Source organism: Muntiacus reevesi, chromosome 7 (genome assembly GCF_963930625.1).
Source record: "Muntiacus reevesi chromosome 7, mMunRee1.1, whole genome shotgun sequence".
NCBI lineage: Eukaryota > Metazoa > Chordata > Mammalia > Artiodactyla > Cervidae > Muntiacus > Muntiacus reevesi.
The window spans coordinates 53,767,897-53,789,347 of NC_089255.1; the positions used below are offsets into that span (position 1 = coordinate 53,767,897).

Consider the following 21,451-nt stretch of genomic DNA (forward strand, 5'->3'; position numbering starts at 1 on the left):
GTATCCATATGTTTATTCTCTACCTCTGTGTCTCTACTTCTGCTTTGTAAGTAAGGCTGTCTATACTAGTTTTTCAGATTCCATACATTTGTGTTAATATATGATACTTGTTTTTCTCTTAGTGACTTATTTCACTCTGTATGATAGTCTCCAGGTCCATCTACATCTCTACCAATGACCCAATTTTGTTCCTTTTTATGACTGAGTAATTATATATATGTACTACATCTTTTTATCCTTTCCTCTGCTGAGGACATTTAGGTTGTTTCCATTATTTTTAGTGAAAACTCTGTATTCCATGGCATGATGTCAAACATTTGCCACATACATTTCAGAGTGTCATGTTTAGGTACAAATAACAAGTGTTCCAGGGTAATTTAAAATGTTGGGAAAAATAAAACCAGCCAGTTTTTTCCCCTATGTTTTTTGAACTTCATCAGAAAATAACTAGAGGATGGTTTAAAACAAAAACAAGTCTTGAGATTTACGATACAGTCAAGAGTACTTGCTGTCAGAAAAAGCTCTTCTGTTTTTCTTGGAAAGAAACCCACATTTCAGGGAACCTCTTGTAAGTCCTGAATCTTCCTGAGATATGAGTTTGAGACTCCAAAGTTCAGCTTTAAATAGGGTTTCTGCATTGGCCTTTGTAGCAGCTTGCGCATGCTGATTAAGTTGTTGGCTATCTGTTTCAGAGCTGTTGGCTCAGTGTTGGCAGGCAAATGTAATGCCTCCAAGGCCAACCATGCTAGCTGCAGCGGATCCTGGTAACTATTTCTTGTGCCATGTTCTTGTGCTATGTTCTATACATGTTCTATACTTTTGACTTATAGTTGAAACTACCTGTGACTAGTATGACAAAATAACCCAGTCTAATTAGAATTTTAGTATTTAAGTTAATATTTTCATCAGTGCCTGTGTAGAGGTTGAATGAATTCATATTATTTTAAATCATTAGAAAATAATCTAAATAACTGAAACATGATATTTTAATTTAGAAAGAACTAATCTATCTGTAAAATGTGAATGATCATTCTTGGTGTACCTAACACCAAGAATAATCAGGTGAGAGGATGTATGTATGTGAAAGATGACTGAAAGAATGCACAACACTATTTCAGCTACAGTCTACAAACTCCATAGCATCCTCTTCCTTCAATTTTCACTTTCTCATGTTCACCTTATTTGCTTAAATTCACCTAAAGAAGAATTAAGGATAATGTTGTTGGCAGCCTTTGGGAATTAGCCTGGATAGCGTCTACTACTTCAGTATAAGAATATCTTTCTAAGAATATCTTTCCTATGAAGTCTCCACCTGACAGTATTCCCTTTGCTGAGCCCCCAGCAGATACTGAATCACTAGCTCTTGAGACTACAATTCTTTTAAGTAGTATTCCTCTTTCTCTTGAATTCTTTTGTAGTCACCATTAGAAGCAGTGCCTTGTAGTATAATCAGGGTAAATCTCAGAATCAGAAAAGATAAAAAGGAGTGCCAGCTTTGGCAAACTGACTTCAGGGCCATTGGAAGAAATATTAGGTGAGTCTCTTGGCAGAGTACAGGAATGAAAGGCTCTCAAAGCAGGTAAAGTGGATGTAGCATGGAGACCCCAGAGGAAAAGTTGGGGAGTAGGGAGACTGAAGACCTGACCTCAGGTTCTGAAGGACCAAGGTCAGACTCCAGTCCTGGGAAAGAGGATAATGACATGGACCCACTTACTGGATGTTAGATACCAGGCAGTTGGCTTTTTTTAAAAGGGCAAGGCAAGTGTCTGGTCACTGAGGTTGAACTAAAGTACTATCACCAGTGACCAGAGGGATTTGCTTGGGGATCAGGATTGTCCCAGAGTTTGGGCAGAACTAGTCTTGTAGGAGGTGGTCATCTGTCCCCATCAAGAAGAACTAGAGAAAAGTTGGAGTTAGGGGACATGGGCCAGGTCTGTAAGTACAATGAAGGCCATTAGCTATTTTCACAGAACACTTTTTTTCTTGCTCTCTTAAAGTCATCTATTGACCTAATAAAATCCATTGAGGGCTGAATTCTGATTATATAACCATATTTTTTTTAACTGTTTAGTGTGTGCCCCAAAGTTACTCTTTTCTACTAGCACTTTCCTCTGTAGCCATGAGTGCTGGTATAATTCCAAAGGGCAGTCATTTCTTACTCATATTTTTGAAAATATGAGTAAAGAGAGCTGGTTTTGTATTTTTCCTTTCTTTCATGTTTTCCATTTTAAAAAATGATTTTGCACAATATTTATATACTTCCAGCCCATACTCTGGCTGCATCTTTAGAAAGTGCACCTCTGTCATCTCAATACCAAAATTCACACACTCCATTTTCTACCAAGTGTCACAAAATTGTCACCTCACAACTTTTATTTTGCAGTTTTTGCAGATGTTAACTGCTGAAACTGCAAAAATCATGAGGTAATAGTTTTGTGGAGTATCCGACTGTCACACAATCAGAACTCTGTGTTTTAATGACTCCTGTTGTAATATCTGTTTCTATCCAGTGAGATTATTCTGTGCTTGGAAATGGCTTGTGGTAGCTCACAGTTCTCTGCTACACTCTTTACACTTCCTTGATAATAGGTGCTTCCCCCCATGAAGTGTTCAGACATTGGACACAGTCCAAATTTAGGAGATAGATTAATATTTCACTTTTGAATACACTTTCACATATAAAATGTATGTATATAAATCTGTAAGGGATCATATGAAAACAAAGAACTCTGATGTTATCTTTTGAGATCTACCTATATTTAACCCATACTATAATAACTTTTGGGTTCCCTGGTGGCTCAAATGGTAAAGTGTCTGCCTGCAATGCGGGAGACCCAGATTCGATCCCTGGGTTGGGAAGATCCCCTGGAGAAGGCAATGGCACCCCACTCCAGTACTCTTGCCTGGGAAATCCCATGGATGGAGGAGCCTGGTAGGCTACAGTCCATGGGGTCGCAGAGAGTCGGACACGACTGGGCGACTTCACTCATTCACTCACAATAACTTTCAGTCAAACTTTAGCTATGAGACATTGATGCACACAATGCAATACCTTTGGGTTTTCAGCAGAAAACTAAATTATTATCTTTACTAAGAGAGAAGAGAAAATTGATTTTCCAAAATCATTTCAACAAGCATTGAAAACACAAACAGAAATTCTATTAACCCTAAGTCCCCTGAAGCATCTATTGATATTTAACTGGACTTTGGAGGTACACGTCTTTCTTTGAAAACATCTGTTACAACATAGATTTCTTACCCATTTTCTAAAGGTAGACAAGGAAAGCAACTCTAAGGGTAGAGTAATATGGACATAATAATGACATGGTATGGGCTAAGTCTGACACTACCAGAATGTCTGTATATAACTGTCTACCATGTCTTTGGACATACAGCTCTACAGACATCTGGAGTCTACTTCTCTGAGGGTACATATCCAGGGACTCTATAATCTTACCTTGATGGTAGCTAGGACCACCTCCATTATACCACACTGTCTTGGTGTCAGACCCTTGGCATCCTCTCGAATCATGTGTTCCTGGAAAACAGGTGACCAATTTCTTATAAAATTACCAGTTCATTTGTTTAACAACTGTCTTCAAACAAAATCTGTATAATCCTTGTATGAAGATATCTCCCATTTGAGATAACTTTTTCATATGAACACATTTAGATGATGATAATGACAATTTTGTCAGATATTTAATAAAAATTCATTTTGCCCAAAGAAGGAATACTACATGTTAACTTAAAAAGCAGAACTTTGATTCATATATGGCTTTATTTTTCACTTGCAAACTAATGTTATTGGGGGGGGGGATAACCCTGGAAAAAGTATGTCTAAGCTTTCCCACATTAATCCCTGCTTTCTGTTCTGTCACACTGAAGAAGGTCAACCTTGGAAAGGACTTAGGAGGTAAATTTTAGCCTCACTCAATTATTATTGATAAAATCTACCTTAAGTATAATGCTCTCACTTTCTAGGATCCCCTTAATGCTCAGTAATTAACAGGAAAATTCCCTGTTAATTAATTGAATTCTATTCTGGAGGTTTTTAATATTTTAAATTCAGTTTTCAATATTTTGGGACTGAATTCCATAATAACAATGCATTTTCCTCATGCTTCACTATGAACTCTGTCTTCATCTAAAGTTATTTAGGGAAATGATGGTAGAAAGTTGAGGACAACAGAAAGGAAAACTTGTCTGGAGAGAAAAATTTTTAAATTCCTAACCCACAGATTGATACAATCTCCCCAGGGCATCCACTATTCTAGTCAATAGCATTCAACAAATATTTCCCGAGTGCTTATTATGTGCCAGTACCATTCTAGGTGACTGAGATATATTGTTTCATAAAAGAAAGACTTCTGTCCTCCGGAGCTTAATTTCTAACTTAGATAAGTGTGTCTCTGTGAATCAGAGGGAAAGTCAATATGGGTGAACATAGCTCTGAGAATGCATGGCTTGGTCAAGGGATCAGTGTCTTTGTTCAGTAATAAAAAGCACCTCTTTTGCTATGGGGCACAGCAAGTGGATCATGGACCCTAATTCAACTGTCATTCACTCCCTTTGTGGGACACTTTCGTGAAATGTACAAATTGTACAGTCACATCCAGTGGCTCATCTTTCTATTTCAGTCCTTATGTTACTCTGTCATTTAGCAGGTGCCATGACTTTCTGAAGATAATTCCTAGGTTTTACTCACTCCTGCAGACTTTCAGTGCCTGTCTTGGCAATTATCACCTGCTAGGCACACAATATGTTTTTGGTAACTGAGTTGTACTTCAGAATATCTAAAATGATTCCATATGCTTGGATGGAATTACATTCCCTTGAATATTGTTCAAAACTTGGTATAATGCTAGATTCATGGTATACACTTCTGCATCTTTCTCTGATGTGGGGATTTCACCACAAACATATGAGTCCATTTAATATTTTAAAAATAAGGATATTAAATACCCATTAAGACTCAAAGAATAATGGGAAATTTTTGCCAAATTATAGAGAGAAATGCTTGAAGGCAAGTAAATAAATCTCTCTGACTTTTCGGTGTGGTCACATTTTTTAATAGATGCTAATAAATAATAAATGTTGGTGCTATAGAAAAATACAATTCTTACAATAAATGATTTTCTGGAATTTAATAGGCTTATTCAAATAAGGTAGTCTCTGAAAAAGCCTGTTAATGTGTTACTGCTTGCTTGCAGGAAATTCATTGTCTCAGATGTATTTTTACTAACTGGTTTTGATATTGTATCACCTGTCCATAAAAATGTTATGTCAGATAAATCTGATCCAATAAAATAGTAATAAGTTGGGCATACTTACAATAACTTACATTATAAAGTTCCAGGAGATGATGTAGTATATAATATGTAAAAATCTGGATAAATCCTTGCTTAATGAATTAACTCTAAATCATAGTCACATGCAGAAAAGAAATTAGTTTCCTTTGTTGTTCTATGTTCCTTGATTCTGTGTTCTTTTAAGTAAGGTAGTCATTTGTTAATATTTCTGTACAGAATTGCTGAATTTACTCATTAATACTGACACTTTACCTGTGGATCCAATCTGCTTTCAAACTAATACAAACAAAAAAGGAAAAGACCCAGGATTTGAAATGAAAACAAAAACATTGGAAGCAACATTCTAGTAAAATAAGGGAAACAGTTTTATAAAATTTGCAGTTCTGCCTAGATGAGAACTTAGCCAATATTCTTTAACATAAACTGGACCAATGCTTTCTTAGGTCATTCTCCTGAGGTAATAGAAATGAAAGCAAAAATCAACAAATGAGACCTAATCAAATGTACAAGCTTTTGTACAACAAAGGAAACCATAAACACAATAAAAAGCCTACAGCATGGGAGAAAATATTTGCAAGTGATGCAACTGAGAAGAGTTTAATTTCGAAAATATACAAACAGCTCATACAACTCAACAAAAATGGGCAGAAGAAACAGACTTTTATGGTTAGCAAAGGGGAAAGATGACGGGGACGGATAAACTGAGTCTGGGATTTTCATACACACATTACTAAGATAACTGATAGAGACCTACCGTATAACACAGGTAACACTACTCAATAATCCAAGTGGGAAAATAATTTGAAAAATAATGCATATATTTATAACTGAATCACTTTGCGGTACACTTGAAACTAACAACATTGTAAATCAACTATATTCCAATATAATTTTTTTAATTTTAAAAAAGATGTAGTACATGTACATAATGCAGCAACATGGATAGACTTGTGTTTGTCAAGGGGGAGGTGGGTAGAGGAAGATGGATTGAGAATTTGGGGTTAGCACATTCAAACCATTATATAGAGAATGGATAAACAGTAAGGTCCTACTGTATATCACAAGTAAATCTACTCAATATTTTCTGGTAAACACTAATGGTGAAGAATTTTAAAAACAATGTGTGTATATATATAAAATGGAATCATTTTACCATACAGCAGAAATTAGCACAACACAGTAAATCAACTATACTTCAAGTAAAAAATGGGAGTTCTACATTTTGGCTACAATTTTAATCTTTTACATAACAATATAGAAGACTTTTGCTCACTAATTCAAATAATAATAACTAAATGGACGAATAGCTTTAAAAACTCAAGGAACAGTAATAGAAAAAATATGTTTTAAAACTAAGTTGTTTTTCTATCATCTATGAACAACAGGATTCTATTTCTAGTCCTTCGGATTATTTCAGTCTTAATGAATTAATGCTTTTAGGACATTTTATCCATGTTATGCTTTTAGTTTATTGTAATCAAGAGAATTCCCTGAATTGAAGAAATTTTGAGGCCACTAAAGGAATATAAGTGCTGTGGTTTCTGTGGACTCTGACGTTTCCCAGGTAGCATACATATGCCCCCTGAGGATCCAGTCTCTCTCTCTCTGTGTTCATAAGATTTGAATGGGGTTGACAGCACTCCTCAGCTCAGGTGTGGGTATGTGAATTAAGCCCACTGGCATATGTCATCCCCCAGGCAACGGTGGTTGGCTTGGGAATGGTGATAACATTGCGTTAGCACTGATGATGTGCCTGTGAACTTTGCTAGAAATCCCTGCATCAAGCTGGGTGTTCTTTTCTATAAAATTTCAAGTTCAAAAATGTTAGATATAAGCAGAGAACTGTCTTACAAACAGGAAAGGAGGATTGTTAAGGCAGTAAGTCAAACAAGGGAAGAACAGAGTTGAAAGAGAGTAACTGGCTTCTGTAACATTGTTTGACGTCCTAATCAAGCAGTGATGGAAACCAGAGTTAGCCCAGAACTGTAAAATTTCATGGAGCTATAAATTCCTCCTTGCTTCTGTTAGTCTGGCTTTCCATCACTTGAAACTGAAACAGTTATAGCTGATAAAGCATTCAACTCAGGAAGCTGAAGCTGGAGGAGATGCAGTATCTGTTTCCCGATGGCACACAGATGCTACACACACTGTCGAGGCCATTTCTTTTGTAATAAGGCACTGTGATGTTTCACTTTTCCAGGTTTTCTATGAGAAACTTCAATGCTGTGTAAATCCATTCTTCATATACACCATGGAATATTACTCAGCCGTTAAAAAGAATTCATTTGAATCAGTTCTAATGAGATGGATGAAACTGGAGCCCATCATACAGAGTGAAGTAAGCCAGAAAGATAAAGAACATTACAGCATACTAACACATACATATGGAATTTAGATAGATGGTAGCGATAACCCTATATGCAAAACAGAAAAAGAGACACAGAAATACAGAACAGACTTTTGAACTCTGGGGGAGAACGTGAGGGTGGGATGTTTTGAAAGAACAGCATGTATATTATCTATGGTGAAACGGACCACCAGCCCAGGTGGGATACATGAGTCAGGTGCTCGGGCCTGGTGCACTGGGAGGACCCTGAGGAGTCGGGTGGGGAGGGAGGTGGGAGGGGGGATCGGGATGGGGAATACATGTAACTATATGGCTGATTCATGTCAATGTATGACAAAACCCACTGAAATGTTGTAAAGTGATTGGCCTCCAACTAATAAAACAATATTAAAAAAAAAAAAAAAAAAAAGAGGGGATAGAAATCTCAGGGAGGTAATAAGAGGGATCAAGAACACAATAGAGATCCAAGATCCAAAACAACAGTTTCACAATGATATCTACCTTCTACTTTCCCTCTGAACCACCACCACCACTGAATATTTGTGAGAAACAATCTCAGGTGATGGTTCTGACTTCTAAATGGATTATTGGCTTCTAACTTTTTTTCTGATGAAGGGGACAAAGTAGGTGATATATAACAAGGTACTGCCATTATAGGGCACCTACTTCAACTCAGTAAGCAAATATCCAGTCACATGGATGATCGTTCCCCTGTTGTGTACACACAAAACAGCCCCGATGATATGTAACCCTGAGCTGCCAGCCTGGGGAAGAGACAAGAGAATGCCTTCTGTGAGTGGGAAGAGGCATACCCTTTGCAGTTACCATGCAAAGATAATGAATACATTATCCTCACAACAAATCTATGAACCAAGGGTTAACACTGTCTGGATTTTACAAATGGCAAATCTGAAAATTAGACATGCTCAGTACTTTGGCCAGTGTCACATATTTGGAAGCAGCTGAGGTAGAACATGGTCAATATCTGGAACCTACCCCCATGCTACACCACATTCTCATAGGTAGAAATAGAACAAGAACATATATATTTCAACTACAGGTATAGTTTTGGCCTATATGTGGTCCATTGATAAATGAATGTATAAAAAAGGTGGTATGTACTTACAATATTATTCAGCCTCTAAAAAGAAGGAACCCTTGTTATAAGCTACAACATTGATGAAACTGCAGGACATTATGCTAAGCGCAAAAAGTCTGTTACAGAACAACAATATGTATTTTAACCAGTCAAATTTCTACTCTAGAGAGAAAAAAATCTGAAGTTCTCTAAACAACTGCAAAGTCCTGTGACTCTCAAGCAATAATAAAAGGTAGGATTGTTTACACAGCAAATCCTTGTTATAATGGGGTTGATTATCTTGACAAGCTCAATGTCTGCTTTGATAAGTTTTTTTTCCTGCATTAGGTTTCTTGCCTGAAGAGTTCTCTAGACTTTACTGGGTTTCTGTGGAGCACTCTTTGTCTTTCTTCATACAAAGCCAGATCACTATAAAAATGAAAATATGCTTTCTAATTTATTTCAAAAGCAGTAATCCTGATGCTTCAACACAGTCAAAAATTCCCAGCTGCCCTGAAAATTGGAAAATACAAAAAAATACAGGGTGTGGGGAGAAGAAAGCACAATTCAGTCCCTCTGTTTTACTCTGATTTCTTCTTTTTTTTTTCCTTCTTTTTTTTTTTTAAATTTTATTTTATTAGTTGGAGGCCAATTACTTCACAACATTTCAGTGGGTTTTGTCATACATTGACACGAATCAGCCATAGAGTTACACGTATTCCCCATCCCGATCCCCCCTCCCACCTCCCTCTCCACCCGACTCCTCTGGGTCCTCCCAGATTTCTTCTTAAAACAAATTGTGAGATCTCAGACACACATCCTTAGTCCTTCTGTAGTAGACAGCACTACTAATAGGAGGTTGGTTTCTCACAGAACTGTAGTCAGTGCAATACCTTTCACAGACAACTAGTCATTTGTTTATTTTTATTACCTTCAGTTTGGAGAGTTGTCCCAGATCTTTAGCTGCGATGAAAATCATCTGGGGTCCCTAGGAACACACATAGAGAAGGAGAAAGATGACTTGTAAGATCTTCTGTAACAAAGTAGAAATGTAGTTAATAGACAGTGTTCCCTGTTGTACTGATTATGTTTGTGACTTTTATTTCATATGCCCTAAATTCGTCTATTTTACAAATTAGATCTGGATACCTAGCAGATATCTAGGGTTGTATCTGGCAATACAACTGTCCTCACAAGCATTCCACTTCTGGAAGTTTCAGTTTGAGTTACTGCTCTAGCAGCCAGTTTAATGTACAATGTGGATTACATCAGTGAGCTTACTTTTTTATTTATTTATTTGTAGCAGAGGCAACTCCTTCCCTCTACTCCCCACCCCTTAAAATAAGTTAATGCAAAATTTCAAGATCCAGAGCTGAAGAAGGTGGAGCTGGTCCTCCTGACATGCCATCCAAATTGTCAGAGCCATGCCTTTTTTTTTTTTTCATTTATTTTTATTAGTTAGAGGCTAATTACTTTACAATATTGTAATGGTTTTTGTCATACATTGACATGAATCAGCCATGGATTTACATGTATTCCCCATCCTGATCCCCCCTCCCTGTCTACCCAATTCCTCTGATGTGCACTCCAATGTTCATCGCAGCACTGTTTATAATAGCCAGGACACGGAAGCAACCTAGATGCCCATCAGCAGACGAATGGATAAGGAAGCTGTGGTACATATACACCATGGAATATCACTCAGCCATTAAAAAGAATTCATTTGAATCAGTTCTAATGAGATGGATGAAACTGGAGCCCATTATACAGAGTGAAGTAAGCCCTGCCTTCTTAATTCCTTCCTTAGCCAGAGGTTTTTCCCTAGCACCTCAAAGCCCTGGGGGGAGCTGTAAAAACATCATAGTAAACATTGGAAGCACGACTAGAATACTCATTAGTAGCCTAGAATGTAAATAAAGTGTGTAAGTAAAGCGGCCCAACTTGCAGGTTGCCCTGACAGCCTCCCCTATTGGCCAATTAAGTGAAAGCTACCTGATGTTAAAGAAATGCATTATGTATTACAGGAGAATAAGAGACATAAGTGTGTATGTTTCTAAGTGTGATTTGGCTACCCCATATGCGTAGGTTATAACACATATTCATGGCGTGAAGCAAAACTCAAAGTAATTTATATTTAACACTCACTGTCTGGTGGCAAATCAACAAACATATGAATCTTTGCACATTGGAACACCTTTGCAAGAAAATATTTCCTATATAATTTCACTGGCTAAATTTCACTGAGTATGCATGATTATTGGTGTCAATATATATTTTAGTTTATAATTACTCATTATTTATATCAGCTTGTCTTTCTCAGTCACAGAAGAAAAAATGTTCTATAGCAAGTGCTTGTTAGGGTTCTTTCTTTCTTTGCTTGGCTCAGGATATGTGAACTGAGTTAGCTGGTGTATGCATTTGATTACTGTCTGACTTTGCTGTCATTGATCTTTCTGGTTCCTTTTTATTTCACTGTGTCTGATACAATCATGTTCATCAAATCCACTAAAAGATATCACCTATATTTACTTCCAAGTGCAAAGGTGACTGATAAAAGCAAAAGGTTAGAAAGAAAATTCCAGATAGCAGGGTTAGATTTATCTTCTTAAACTGTAAAATTGTAGGAAGAAACACAGCAAGCATATTCTAGCATGTATCTGTTTCTCTGGGGTGAGGTTTGTGTAGATGAGATAGCCCCATAAGTTGGGCTTTGATACATTTAAGAGATAGAGTGTTTGGGACTAGCAGATACAAACTACTATATATAGAATCAATAAACAACAAGGTCCTATTGTGTAAGACAGGGAAACTATATTCAACATCCTGCATTGCTAAGCCATTGTATACCAAACCCTTTTCCCCAAAATGAATTTAATTACTATTTCATCTGGATCAAAACCACTCATTGAAACAAAAGTACAATCAAACATGAGATTGAATACTTACTGTTTGATCTGTCAGAGGAGGGAGAACAATTTGTTTTTCTATTTTGTTAAGAACTAGCTTCCATAACTCTTTCAATACTCGCTTCAGGACTGTTTTCTCACAGATCTTTGCTGAGAGACTTAATCTGAAATAAAATACATAATCGCTCAGGAGTCTCTCATTGAGGTATCACCTTATTTTACTGATCATGCATTCACATTTTTCAGGGCTGAGATTCAGATACCTGAATGAGCCTTTATAATTTTCAGATGCTAAATTTACTGGGAAAAAATACATAATATCTAAAATCTGTTTCATCATATTTTGTATAATTCATTGTTTGGTAGAAAATGAATTCAGACTATTTCTTTTCTTAAATTGCTTCCCAAATTGACATCAAGGCTCCCAAAGTACATCATTTTTTCCTGCATTCCAGGGTTGTTTTTACTACACGCCCCATGTTCATGGTACAGGCCAAATACCAAAGAAACACATTTTCGTCACTAACTGGCATTGGATCTGCACAATGACACAGCATGTTTGGCTTGTAGTAAGAACTTTTAATGTCCACCCTTAACAATTTTCAAATACATGATACAGTATAGTTTCCTATAAATACTGTACTATGTATACATGCTATCTATTACATCCTCAGGACTTACCTTACTGGAAGTTTGTATCCTTAGACTTTACTCATTCCCAACAAACACAAATTTGTTCTCTGAGTTCAGGTTTTCTAGATTCCCAGTTCATCAACTGTGATAGGCTTAAAGTATTTACCAATTCTTCTCATGGTGAGATAATGATGGTAACGTCACTGAACATTTATATAACACCTTAGTTTAGAAAACTCTTCTGCAGATATATCTGGCATTAGTATATCCATTTCAGAAATCAAACACCAGCTCAGAGAGGTTGGAGGGACTTGTCTAAGGAAGTGAAGTTAGTGAATGAGGGCTGAGATTTAGTAACCTGTCCAACGGCCCATGCTACCCTTGGTAAACGCACTTGTGCATGAAGGCCCAGCAGTATCTGAAGGCACAGTGCTGCACAAAGATTTATGGAAAGTACCATAACTTCCATAACTTGACACTGAACTCTGAGACTCTTTTAAGAAAAGTTTATCAAACCTGTTGTACAGAGTGCCAGAGTTGGATCATATATTTCAGGGTAGCCTAATGAACTTTCTATAGTACTACTAAGTACTCTGAATGGTTGGATGCAGAAATTACAAACTGGGATCTGATAGAGACAGAATTGACTTTTAAATATTTAAATATATAATTAATACTAACACTTAAGGAGTTAATATTTAAATGCATGTGATGTTTGAGAAGCAAAGGAAGAGATTTCCCAAACTTATTTTCACATAGAAGTATCTCTCCTGACACTGCTGTGTGTAGAACCTAGTATATAAAAATACATGAAAGTGACCTACCCTGGAAGAAGGGGAGAGCTGGGGGGCCCTGGAGGCATAGCTGTGGAACTCTGTAGCCCCACAAGTTTGGAACCCACTGTTCAGAGGTGGTAGTTCTAGCTTGCTAGTAGATGGATGGATATTCACTATATGGGCACGGGGTAAAAACCAGATGATATGTCATGAAAAAATAACAGAACCTATCCTCAGAGAAATTCTTCGGATGATTTGAAAGACAACAAATCTGCCAATTTTGCAACAGCTGTGTCATTTTCATTTGCTAAAGGTCTGAGTTTAAAAACTGATCTTGTTTTTATGGTCAGCTCATGTACTTGGTGTGCTATCTAACCCTGTTTAAACTGGACTTGAACCAACAGGAATAAAATTGTTGACATGTCTGCAGTTCTGCATGGGATTTCTATTAGCTGGAAATGGCCTTTATAGCTTCTTTTATAGAGTAGTGAGGTCTTAGTGGAGAAAATTAAGCATAAAGAAATACAGTGTTGTATAATATTTAGGGAGGCTACACAAAGAGAGCCTATACATTTATAATATAACACAGTTTTTAAGGGGATCATCTCAAAACCACCTTGGAGACTTTTGACCTTAATCATTCATTTTAAATAACAAAAAATAGAGGGGAAATCTAGCAATTGCTTCCTTAATTTAGTCAGAGTTAATCAACTTGGTAATGTAAGCTGAACACATATATTTTGGAACCTGAACTATTTTGACTGATCACAGAACTACTTAACCAGACAATTTTCAAATGTTATGTATACTTGCTGACAAGAGAGATACCTTGCCATATAGTTGACCATATTTTCATAAAAATGTATCCAGCTGTTTTTCCCTCCCCCTGGAATTCCCATCTCCCATTTTCATACATCCAAACCCTATCTGCCTTTAAAGAAGACCTAATACAAATGATATTTCTGCTGATCATCTGAGTAGGAGACTACTGAATTATCCCTTATTGCATTTATCTGCTATGCTTTTCTTTTTTTCTTTCTAAACTGTTAGTTCCTTGAGAACAGAATTGGTATGACTTTTAAAAAGGTCCCCTAATAAGTAGATTTATGGTTATACATTCTGTATTAGCCCCCACATTTCCAAGCTCTCCATGCCTATCTCTTCCTCAAATTTTAAAATCTTATAGATTTTTAAAGTTCAGTGATGTTTTTCTATGTTTATAGTCTCTTTCTACTAAGAATGTGGGGAGATTACATATGATGATATAATAAAATATAATTAGGTATAGAAGAGACTTTTATGACTGACTAAAACAATAATTGAAACATATTGAAAAGAAGGGCCAACCTAGTTTATGTATTAGCTGTTTTATGGATGCTGAAATGGATTCAGGGTCCCTTAACTAGTAGAATACTGGAGTGGATTGCCATTTCCTTCTCCAGGGGATCTTCCCTACTGAGGGATCAAAGCTGCAACTCTTGTGTCTCCTGTATTGACAGGCAGATTCTTTACCACTAAAGCACCTAGGAAAGCCCTAGTAGGTAACAGTACTAGGATAATTTAAAACTTTCTGTATGTTTCACAACTCTTGGTTACAGCATATGCAAAAATAAATAGTTCTGCCAGTGATAAATAATGTACCCCTAAACTGCTGACTGGAAATCTCTAAACAGAAGGCATTCTGGTAGGAGTTTTAAGGGGTTCAGGATTGCTTTTTCGTGTTCTCCACTCACCATCACAGTCACAACTAAATGGTAGTTGTGAATCAATTATGTCTCATCCACAGAAAACAGTCATGACAAAAATTTCAAGGGGTTGTTAAGAAATTAGGTGATAAGAGTAAAAGTGTCCATTAAGAACCTAAAGATATGAATATGGCTTTTTCTCTTTCTTCCTTTCCTCTCCCTCCTTTCTTCTATTTTTTCCTTCTACACCACTTGCCTACCTATTTCTCGCTAAGCTACCTAATTACCTATTCACCTCTCTTCTCTATATTTCTTCATAGCAAACAGAAAATAAGATATTTTTCTACCAAATACTAAAATTAAAGTGATAAGAACATTAGCCTTACTTATGCAGTAAGGTTATAAGCAAAGGGAAATGGAATTAAAGTAGAAGTTATTAATACATAGAAAAGGTTCTGATTCATAGGGTTGCAAAGAGTTGGACATGATTGAGTGACTGAACTGAATTCCTTCTTTGCTGTCCTTATCTTTAACAAAAGGTAATGTATCCTTCTTATTTATCTTGGTCTCATTGGTATTAATTAATTTGTCACAACAATATTAAATGAGGTAATACATGATCCCTTGGTAGGCATTCAAAACTATATTCTTTTCTACTTTCAGTTCTGGTTTCAAGTATCACTGTTGAAGAAGTCATACCCCTTGTTGTTTTGGATCAATGGTTTCCAATTTTGGACACATTTGAAAATATAGGTGCCTACTCCAAACTTACAAAATTAGAACTTCTAAGAGGAGGGACCAAATAGAAACAGAAACAAGCAACCTTTTCAGTTAAGAACACTATCTTAGTTGGTCATGAAGGCCTCCTTTCCGAGCCATTCCCACCACTACTGAACTGAAATCTCCATGGTATCAAGTACTTTGACTCTCCATCATCATTGTCCAGTGTCTAGATTATACAGTTTGATGCAGATGGACACTAAGTAAATAGTTGCTGAAGGTGGGATGAGGCAGTAATCTACTCGTCTCTGAGTTGAATTAATTCTAGTCACATTTGTGCCATTATCTTCTTCAGCAGGTTTCCGACATGAACTTGGATATTCTGGACTCACTTCTATCTATCTCTATGTCCAAATGTTATCTGAGAAGCGTGAAAATCCTAATCTCTCTGTGCCTCAGAATAGCAGCCTCCTTAGTTACCAACACTTATTTCCTCTCCATTTTTCCTTTTCTGTACATAGTCATTCCTTCTATTTTCCCATCTAGTAATGAATTAAGTGTTATGCTTTTTTTTTTTTTTTTTAATGAATTGATCTATTTCTGTAGAAGCCCTTTAAAACTGTCCTACATAGAGGAAAACTATCCCCCCACCCCCCCAAATCCACATCTGCTGAACTTAGGGCAGTGAATAAAGAGAAAATTGAGTAGAATACTTACGTTTTGTCCAAGAAGTCCATGAGAGGTCTTAATACAATCTCTGCATCCATTGTTGCACTGTTCTTATTAGATGTAGTATTTCCATTTGCTCTCATTTGATTGAGTTCAAAACTCATTTGTTTTACGCACCCTTCAATGATAAGCTGGAAACTGAAAATAAAGAATACAAATTATGGAATAAAAGCAAATAATTATGGTTTCCTTTGCCTGTGTCTGTTAAATTCACCCCAGGGAGTCTGATTTATTTCCAATGGCATGATTTCCTTTGCTCATTAGTTTTCAAGCTTATTGTTCAGCTGCAAAGTTTTTTGTTGCAATGAAAACTTACTTGGAACCCTCATATGTAAAGAAGATAAGAAAGATGCTTTTCGGGTTGAATTAATTTGAGTGGGGGATCATTTGATCCCCATCTCTCCCAGTAACAGCTGAATTTCTCAAAAGATTGTTTTAAATGACATTTTCTTACTGACTTTTACCAGTTGGTTACTCCTTCTTCAGTTAGCCTCTGGGCTTTCTTAGACTCAAACCCTCTTGGCTTTCCTCCAACCTCACTGACTGCTCCTCTTCCATTATCTGGCCTCTACCTCTAGCCTGGCTTAGCATATTAAAACACAGAATGCCTGGGTAGTTTTAATTTCAGGTAATGAATTTTTTTTAGTTTAAGTATGCCCCACATAATATTTGGGGCATATTTATACTAAAGATTGTCTATTTTTATATGGAGTTCAAATTTCATTTGACATATGGTATATTTTATCTGTCAACCCTACGTTGGCAAGCCAACTCCTAGGCTCAGTTCAGTACTAACAAGCACTACCTATATGAGAGGAGACAAGTTGTCAAGGTAAGCAAACTGGAAAGGGGGCTTGGGTAAATCAAGGCATAGCTCAAATAAAAGCACTTAGTTTGCACCTAGGACATTTCATAATCTATGAACACTTTGAAGTAAAACTAGACAAAATCATCCTTAAATTTTACTCCCACAAGCAAATTAATCATGTACTTAACATTTAAAGTATAAGAGATACAAATTTAAAACAACCTTTGGCTCTATAGAGAAAGTACTATAAAGGAATGATGAAAGAATGATTAAAAGTAATAAAAAGCAAAGTTTACCCCTTTTACCTTTTGTATAATGATTTAACTAAACATTTAATGAAGAGAACTTAAGCTAAATATCCTGAAACCAGAAAGGCTGCTTATGAACAGCTTGTAGGACAAACTCATCTATGTAGCAAAATAAAAGATTTATAAGTAGAGGTGGCAAGCCTAACAAGGCTGGTGATAGCTGGTTGTCCAAGAAAAGGATGTTAGTTCAACTTTAAAAATTACCAAAAAGTTATACATTTTAATGTATTTTTAAATGTTAATCTAAAAAGGTATAGCTTTTTAGAAACCTTATCAAAAGAGTAAATAAACACCTTAGTTAGCTTAAAAGCAGCTACCAAGTACAGGAAGCATAAAGAGTCTCAAACCCAAGGAGAAATAGGCTGAGACACATACTAATCAAATAAATAAAAATTATATTCAAAGAAAAAATATTAAAAGCAGGAAATGAAAAGCAACAAATAACATACAAGGGAATCCCCATAAAGTTATCAACTGATTTTTCAGCAGAAACTCTGCAGGCCTTAGGGAGTGGCAGAATATATTTGAAGTGATGAAAGGGAAAAACCTACAACCTAGACTACTCTACCCAGCAAGTATCTCATTCAGATTCGATGGAGAAATTAGAAGCTTTACAGAGAAGCAAAAGCTTAAAAGAACTCAGTACCACGAAAAGAGCCTTACAACAAATACTGAAGGAACTTCTCTAGGTGGGAAACGTTAAGAGAAGAAAAAGACCTACAAAAACAGACCCAAAACAATTAAGAAAATGGTAATAGGAACATATATATTGGGCTTCCCTGGTGGCTCAGACAGTAAAGGATCTGCCTGCAATGCAGGAGACCGGCGTTCAGTCGTGGATTGGGAAGATCCTCTGGGAGGAGGGCATGGCAACCTGCTCCATTCTACTTGCCCGGAGAATCCCCGTGGACAGAGGAGCCTGGCAGGCTGCAGTCCATGGGGTTGCAAAGAGTTGGATATGACTAAGTGTGCATGTGAATAATTACCTGATATAAATAAAGTTTCTAATCAAAAGACACAGACTGGCTGGATGGGTTAAAAAAACAAGACCTATATATAAATGCTGTCTATAAGAGACCCACTTCAGACCTAGAGACACATAAAGACTGAAAGTGAGGGGCTGGAAAAAGTTATTTCATACAAATGGAAATAAAAAGAAAGCAGAGTAGTAATACTTATATCAGACAAAACAGACCTTGAAATAAAGACTGTTACAAGGGGCAAGGAAGGACACTACATCGTGGTCAAGGGATCAATCCAAGAAGAAGATATAATAAATATTTATGCACCTAACACAGGAGCACCTCAATACATTAGAGAAAATGCTAACAGCCATAAAAGGGGGGCTCAGCAACAAACCAATAATAGTAGGGAAATTTAACACCCCACTTATACCAATGGACAGATCATCCAGACAGAAAATTAATAAGTAAACACAAGTTTCAAATGACACATTAGATTAGACAGACACAACTGAAATATATAGGACACTCCACCTGAAAGCAGCAGAATACACTTTATTCTCAAGTGCACATGGAACATTCTCCAGGATACATCACATCTTGAGTCACAAATCAAGTCTTGATAAATGAAAGAAAGTTGAAGTCATAACAAGCATCTTTTCCAACCACAATACTGAGATTAGACCATCAATTACAAGAAAAAAACTGTAAAAAGTACAAACACATGGAGGCTAGCTAATATGCTACTAAATAACTGAGGAAATCAAAAGATACATAGACACAAATGACAATGAAAATATGATGACCCAAAACCTATGGGATGCAGCAAATGCTTTTCTAAGAGGGAAGTTTATAGCAATACAATCCTACCTTAAGAAATGAGAAAAATCTCAAACAACCTAACCTTACACCTAGAGCAACTAGAGAAAGAACAAGCAGCAAAATGCTAAGTTAGCAGAAGGAAAGAAATCATAAAATTCAGGCCATAAGTAAAATAGAAATGAAAACAATAGCAAAGATCAATAAAACTAAAAACTGGTTCTTTGATAAACAAAACTGATAAACCTTTAGCCAGACTCATCAAGAAAAAAGGGAGAGGCCTCAAATCTGTAAAATTATTGGGCTGGCCAAGAAGTTTGTTCCAGTTTTTCCATTACATCTTACAGAAAAAAACCCAAACAAATATTTTGGCCAACCCAATAGAAATGAAAAAGGAGAAATTACAAATTGATACCATAGAAATACAGAGGATAGTAAGACTACTACAAGCAACTGTATGCCAATAAAATGGAAGAAATGGACAGATTTTTAGAAAGGCACAGCCTTCCAAGACTGAACCAGGAAGAAACAGAAAATGTGAACAGACCAATCACCAGCAATGAAATTGAAACTGATTAAAAATCTTCCAGCAAACAAAAGTTCAGGAACAGATATCTTCACAGGTAAACTTTGTCAAACATTTAGAGAAGAGCTAACAACCATCCTTCTCAAACTCTTCCAAAACAACAACAACAGAAAAAACTTCTGAGGGAGGAACACTCCCAAGCTCATTCTATGAGGCCACCATTGCCCTGATACCAAAACTAGACAAAGATATCACACATCCACATCCACAAAAATTATAGACCAATATCACTGATGAACACAGAAGCAAAAATCCCGAACAAGGTACTAGCAAACAGGATCCAGCAACACACAAAAGTATCATACACCATGAACAAGCAGGATTTATCCCAGGGATGCAAGGATTCTGCAACATACACAAACCAATCAGTGTGATACACCACACTAACCAATAGAGGAATAAAAACTCTATGATAATCTCCATAGATGCAGGAAAAGTTTTTGACAAAATTCAACACCCATTTACAATTAAAAAGCTCCTCAGAAAGTAGGCATAGAGGGAACTTACCTTAACATAATAAAGGCCATATTTGATAAACCCACAGCTATTAATAATAACACACTCAGTGGTAAAAAACTGAAAGCATTTCCTCTAAGATCAGAAATAAGACAAGGATGTCCATTCTTGTCACTATTATTCAACATAATTTTGGAAGTCCTAGCCATGGCAATCAGAGAAGAAAAAGAATCCAAATTGAAAGAGAAGTAAAACTGTCACTGTCTGCAGATGACATAATACTATACATAAAGAATCCTAAAGAGGCCACCAGAAATCTACTGGTACTAATCAATGAATCTGATGAAGTTGTAGGATACAAAATTAATACACAGAAATCTCTTGCATTCCTATATACTAGCGAAAAAGATCAGGGAGAGAAAATAAGGTAACAATCCAATTTACCATTGAAACAACAACAACAAAATAAAATACCTAGGAATAAGCCTACCTAAGGAGGCAAAAGATCTGTACTCAGAAAACAATAAGATACTGATGAAAGAAAGAAAGACCACACAGACAGATGGAGAGATATACCATATTCTTGGATCAGAAGAATCAATATTGTGAAAACAACTATATTATCCAAAGCAATCTACAGATTCAAAGCAATCTCTATCAAGTTACCAATAGCATTTTTCACAGAATTAGAACAAAAAATTTTACAATTTGTATGGAAACACAAAAGACCCCAAATAGCCAAAAGCTATCGTGAGAAAGAAAAATGGAGTTGGAGGAATCAGGCTCCCTGACTTCAGACTGTACTACAAAGCTACAGTAATCAAGACAGTATGGTACTGCACGCACACACACACACAAACACACACACACACACACACACAGAAATACAGATCAATGGAACAGGACAGAAAGCCCAAAGATAAACCCTCGCACCTATGGTCACCTAATCTATGACAAAGGAGGCAAGAATATACAATGGAGAAAAGTCAGTCACTTCAATAAGTGGTGCTGGGAAAACTGCAGAGCTACAGGTAAAAGAATGAAATCAGAACACTCCCTAACACCATACACAAAAATAACCTCAAGTGGATTAAAGACCTAAATGTAAAGCCAGACACTTTAAATCTCTAACAGGAAAACATAGGCAGAATACTCTTTGACATAAATCACAGCAAAATTTTTTTGACCCACTTCCTAATGGAAATAAAAACAAAAATAAACAAATGGCACCTAAGTAAACTTAAAAGCTTTTGCACAGCAAAGAAAACCATAAATAAGACAAAAAGACACCCTCAGAATGGGAGAAAATATATGAAGCAACTGACA

The 21,451-nt window shown here is 36.4% G+C and overlaps 1 protein-coding gene across 2 annotated transcripts in view; it reads right to left on the reverse strand.

Annotated features, from left to right (window-relative positions):
- Positions 1-21,451, reverse strand: part of UNC13C (unc-13 homolog C) — a 621,734-nt gene that overhangs the window by 64,310 nt on the left and 535,973 nt on the right. For both annotated transcript variants that reach the window (XM_065940669.1, XM_065940670.1), the window contains 4 exons: positions 16,175-16,324; positions 11,684-11,807; positions 9,669-9,725; positions 3,458-3,538 (listed from right to left, as the gene is read on the reverse strand). In XM_065940669.1, the coding sequence (XP_065796741.1) occupies positions 3,458-3,538; positions 9,669-9,725; positions 11,684-11,807; positions 16,175-16,324 (412 nt within the window). The remainder of the gene's footprint in view (positions 1-3,457; positions 3,539-9,668; positions 9,726-11,683; positions 11,808-16,174; positions 16,325-21,451) is intronic.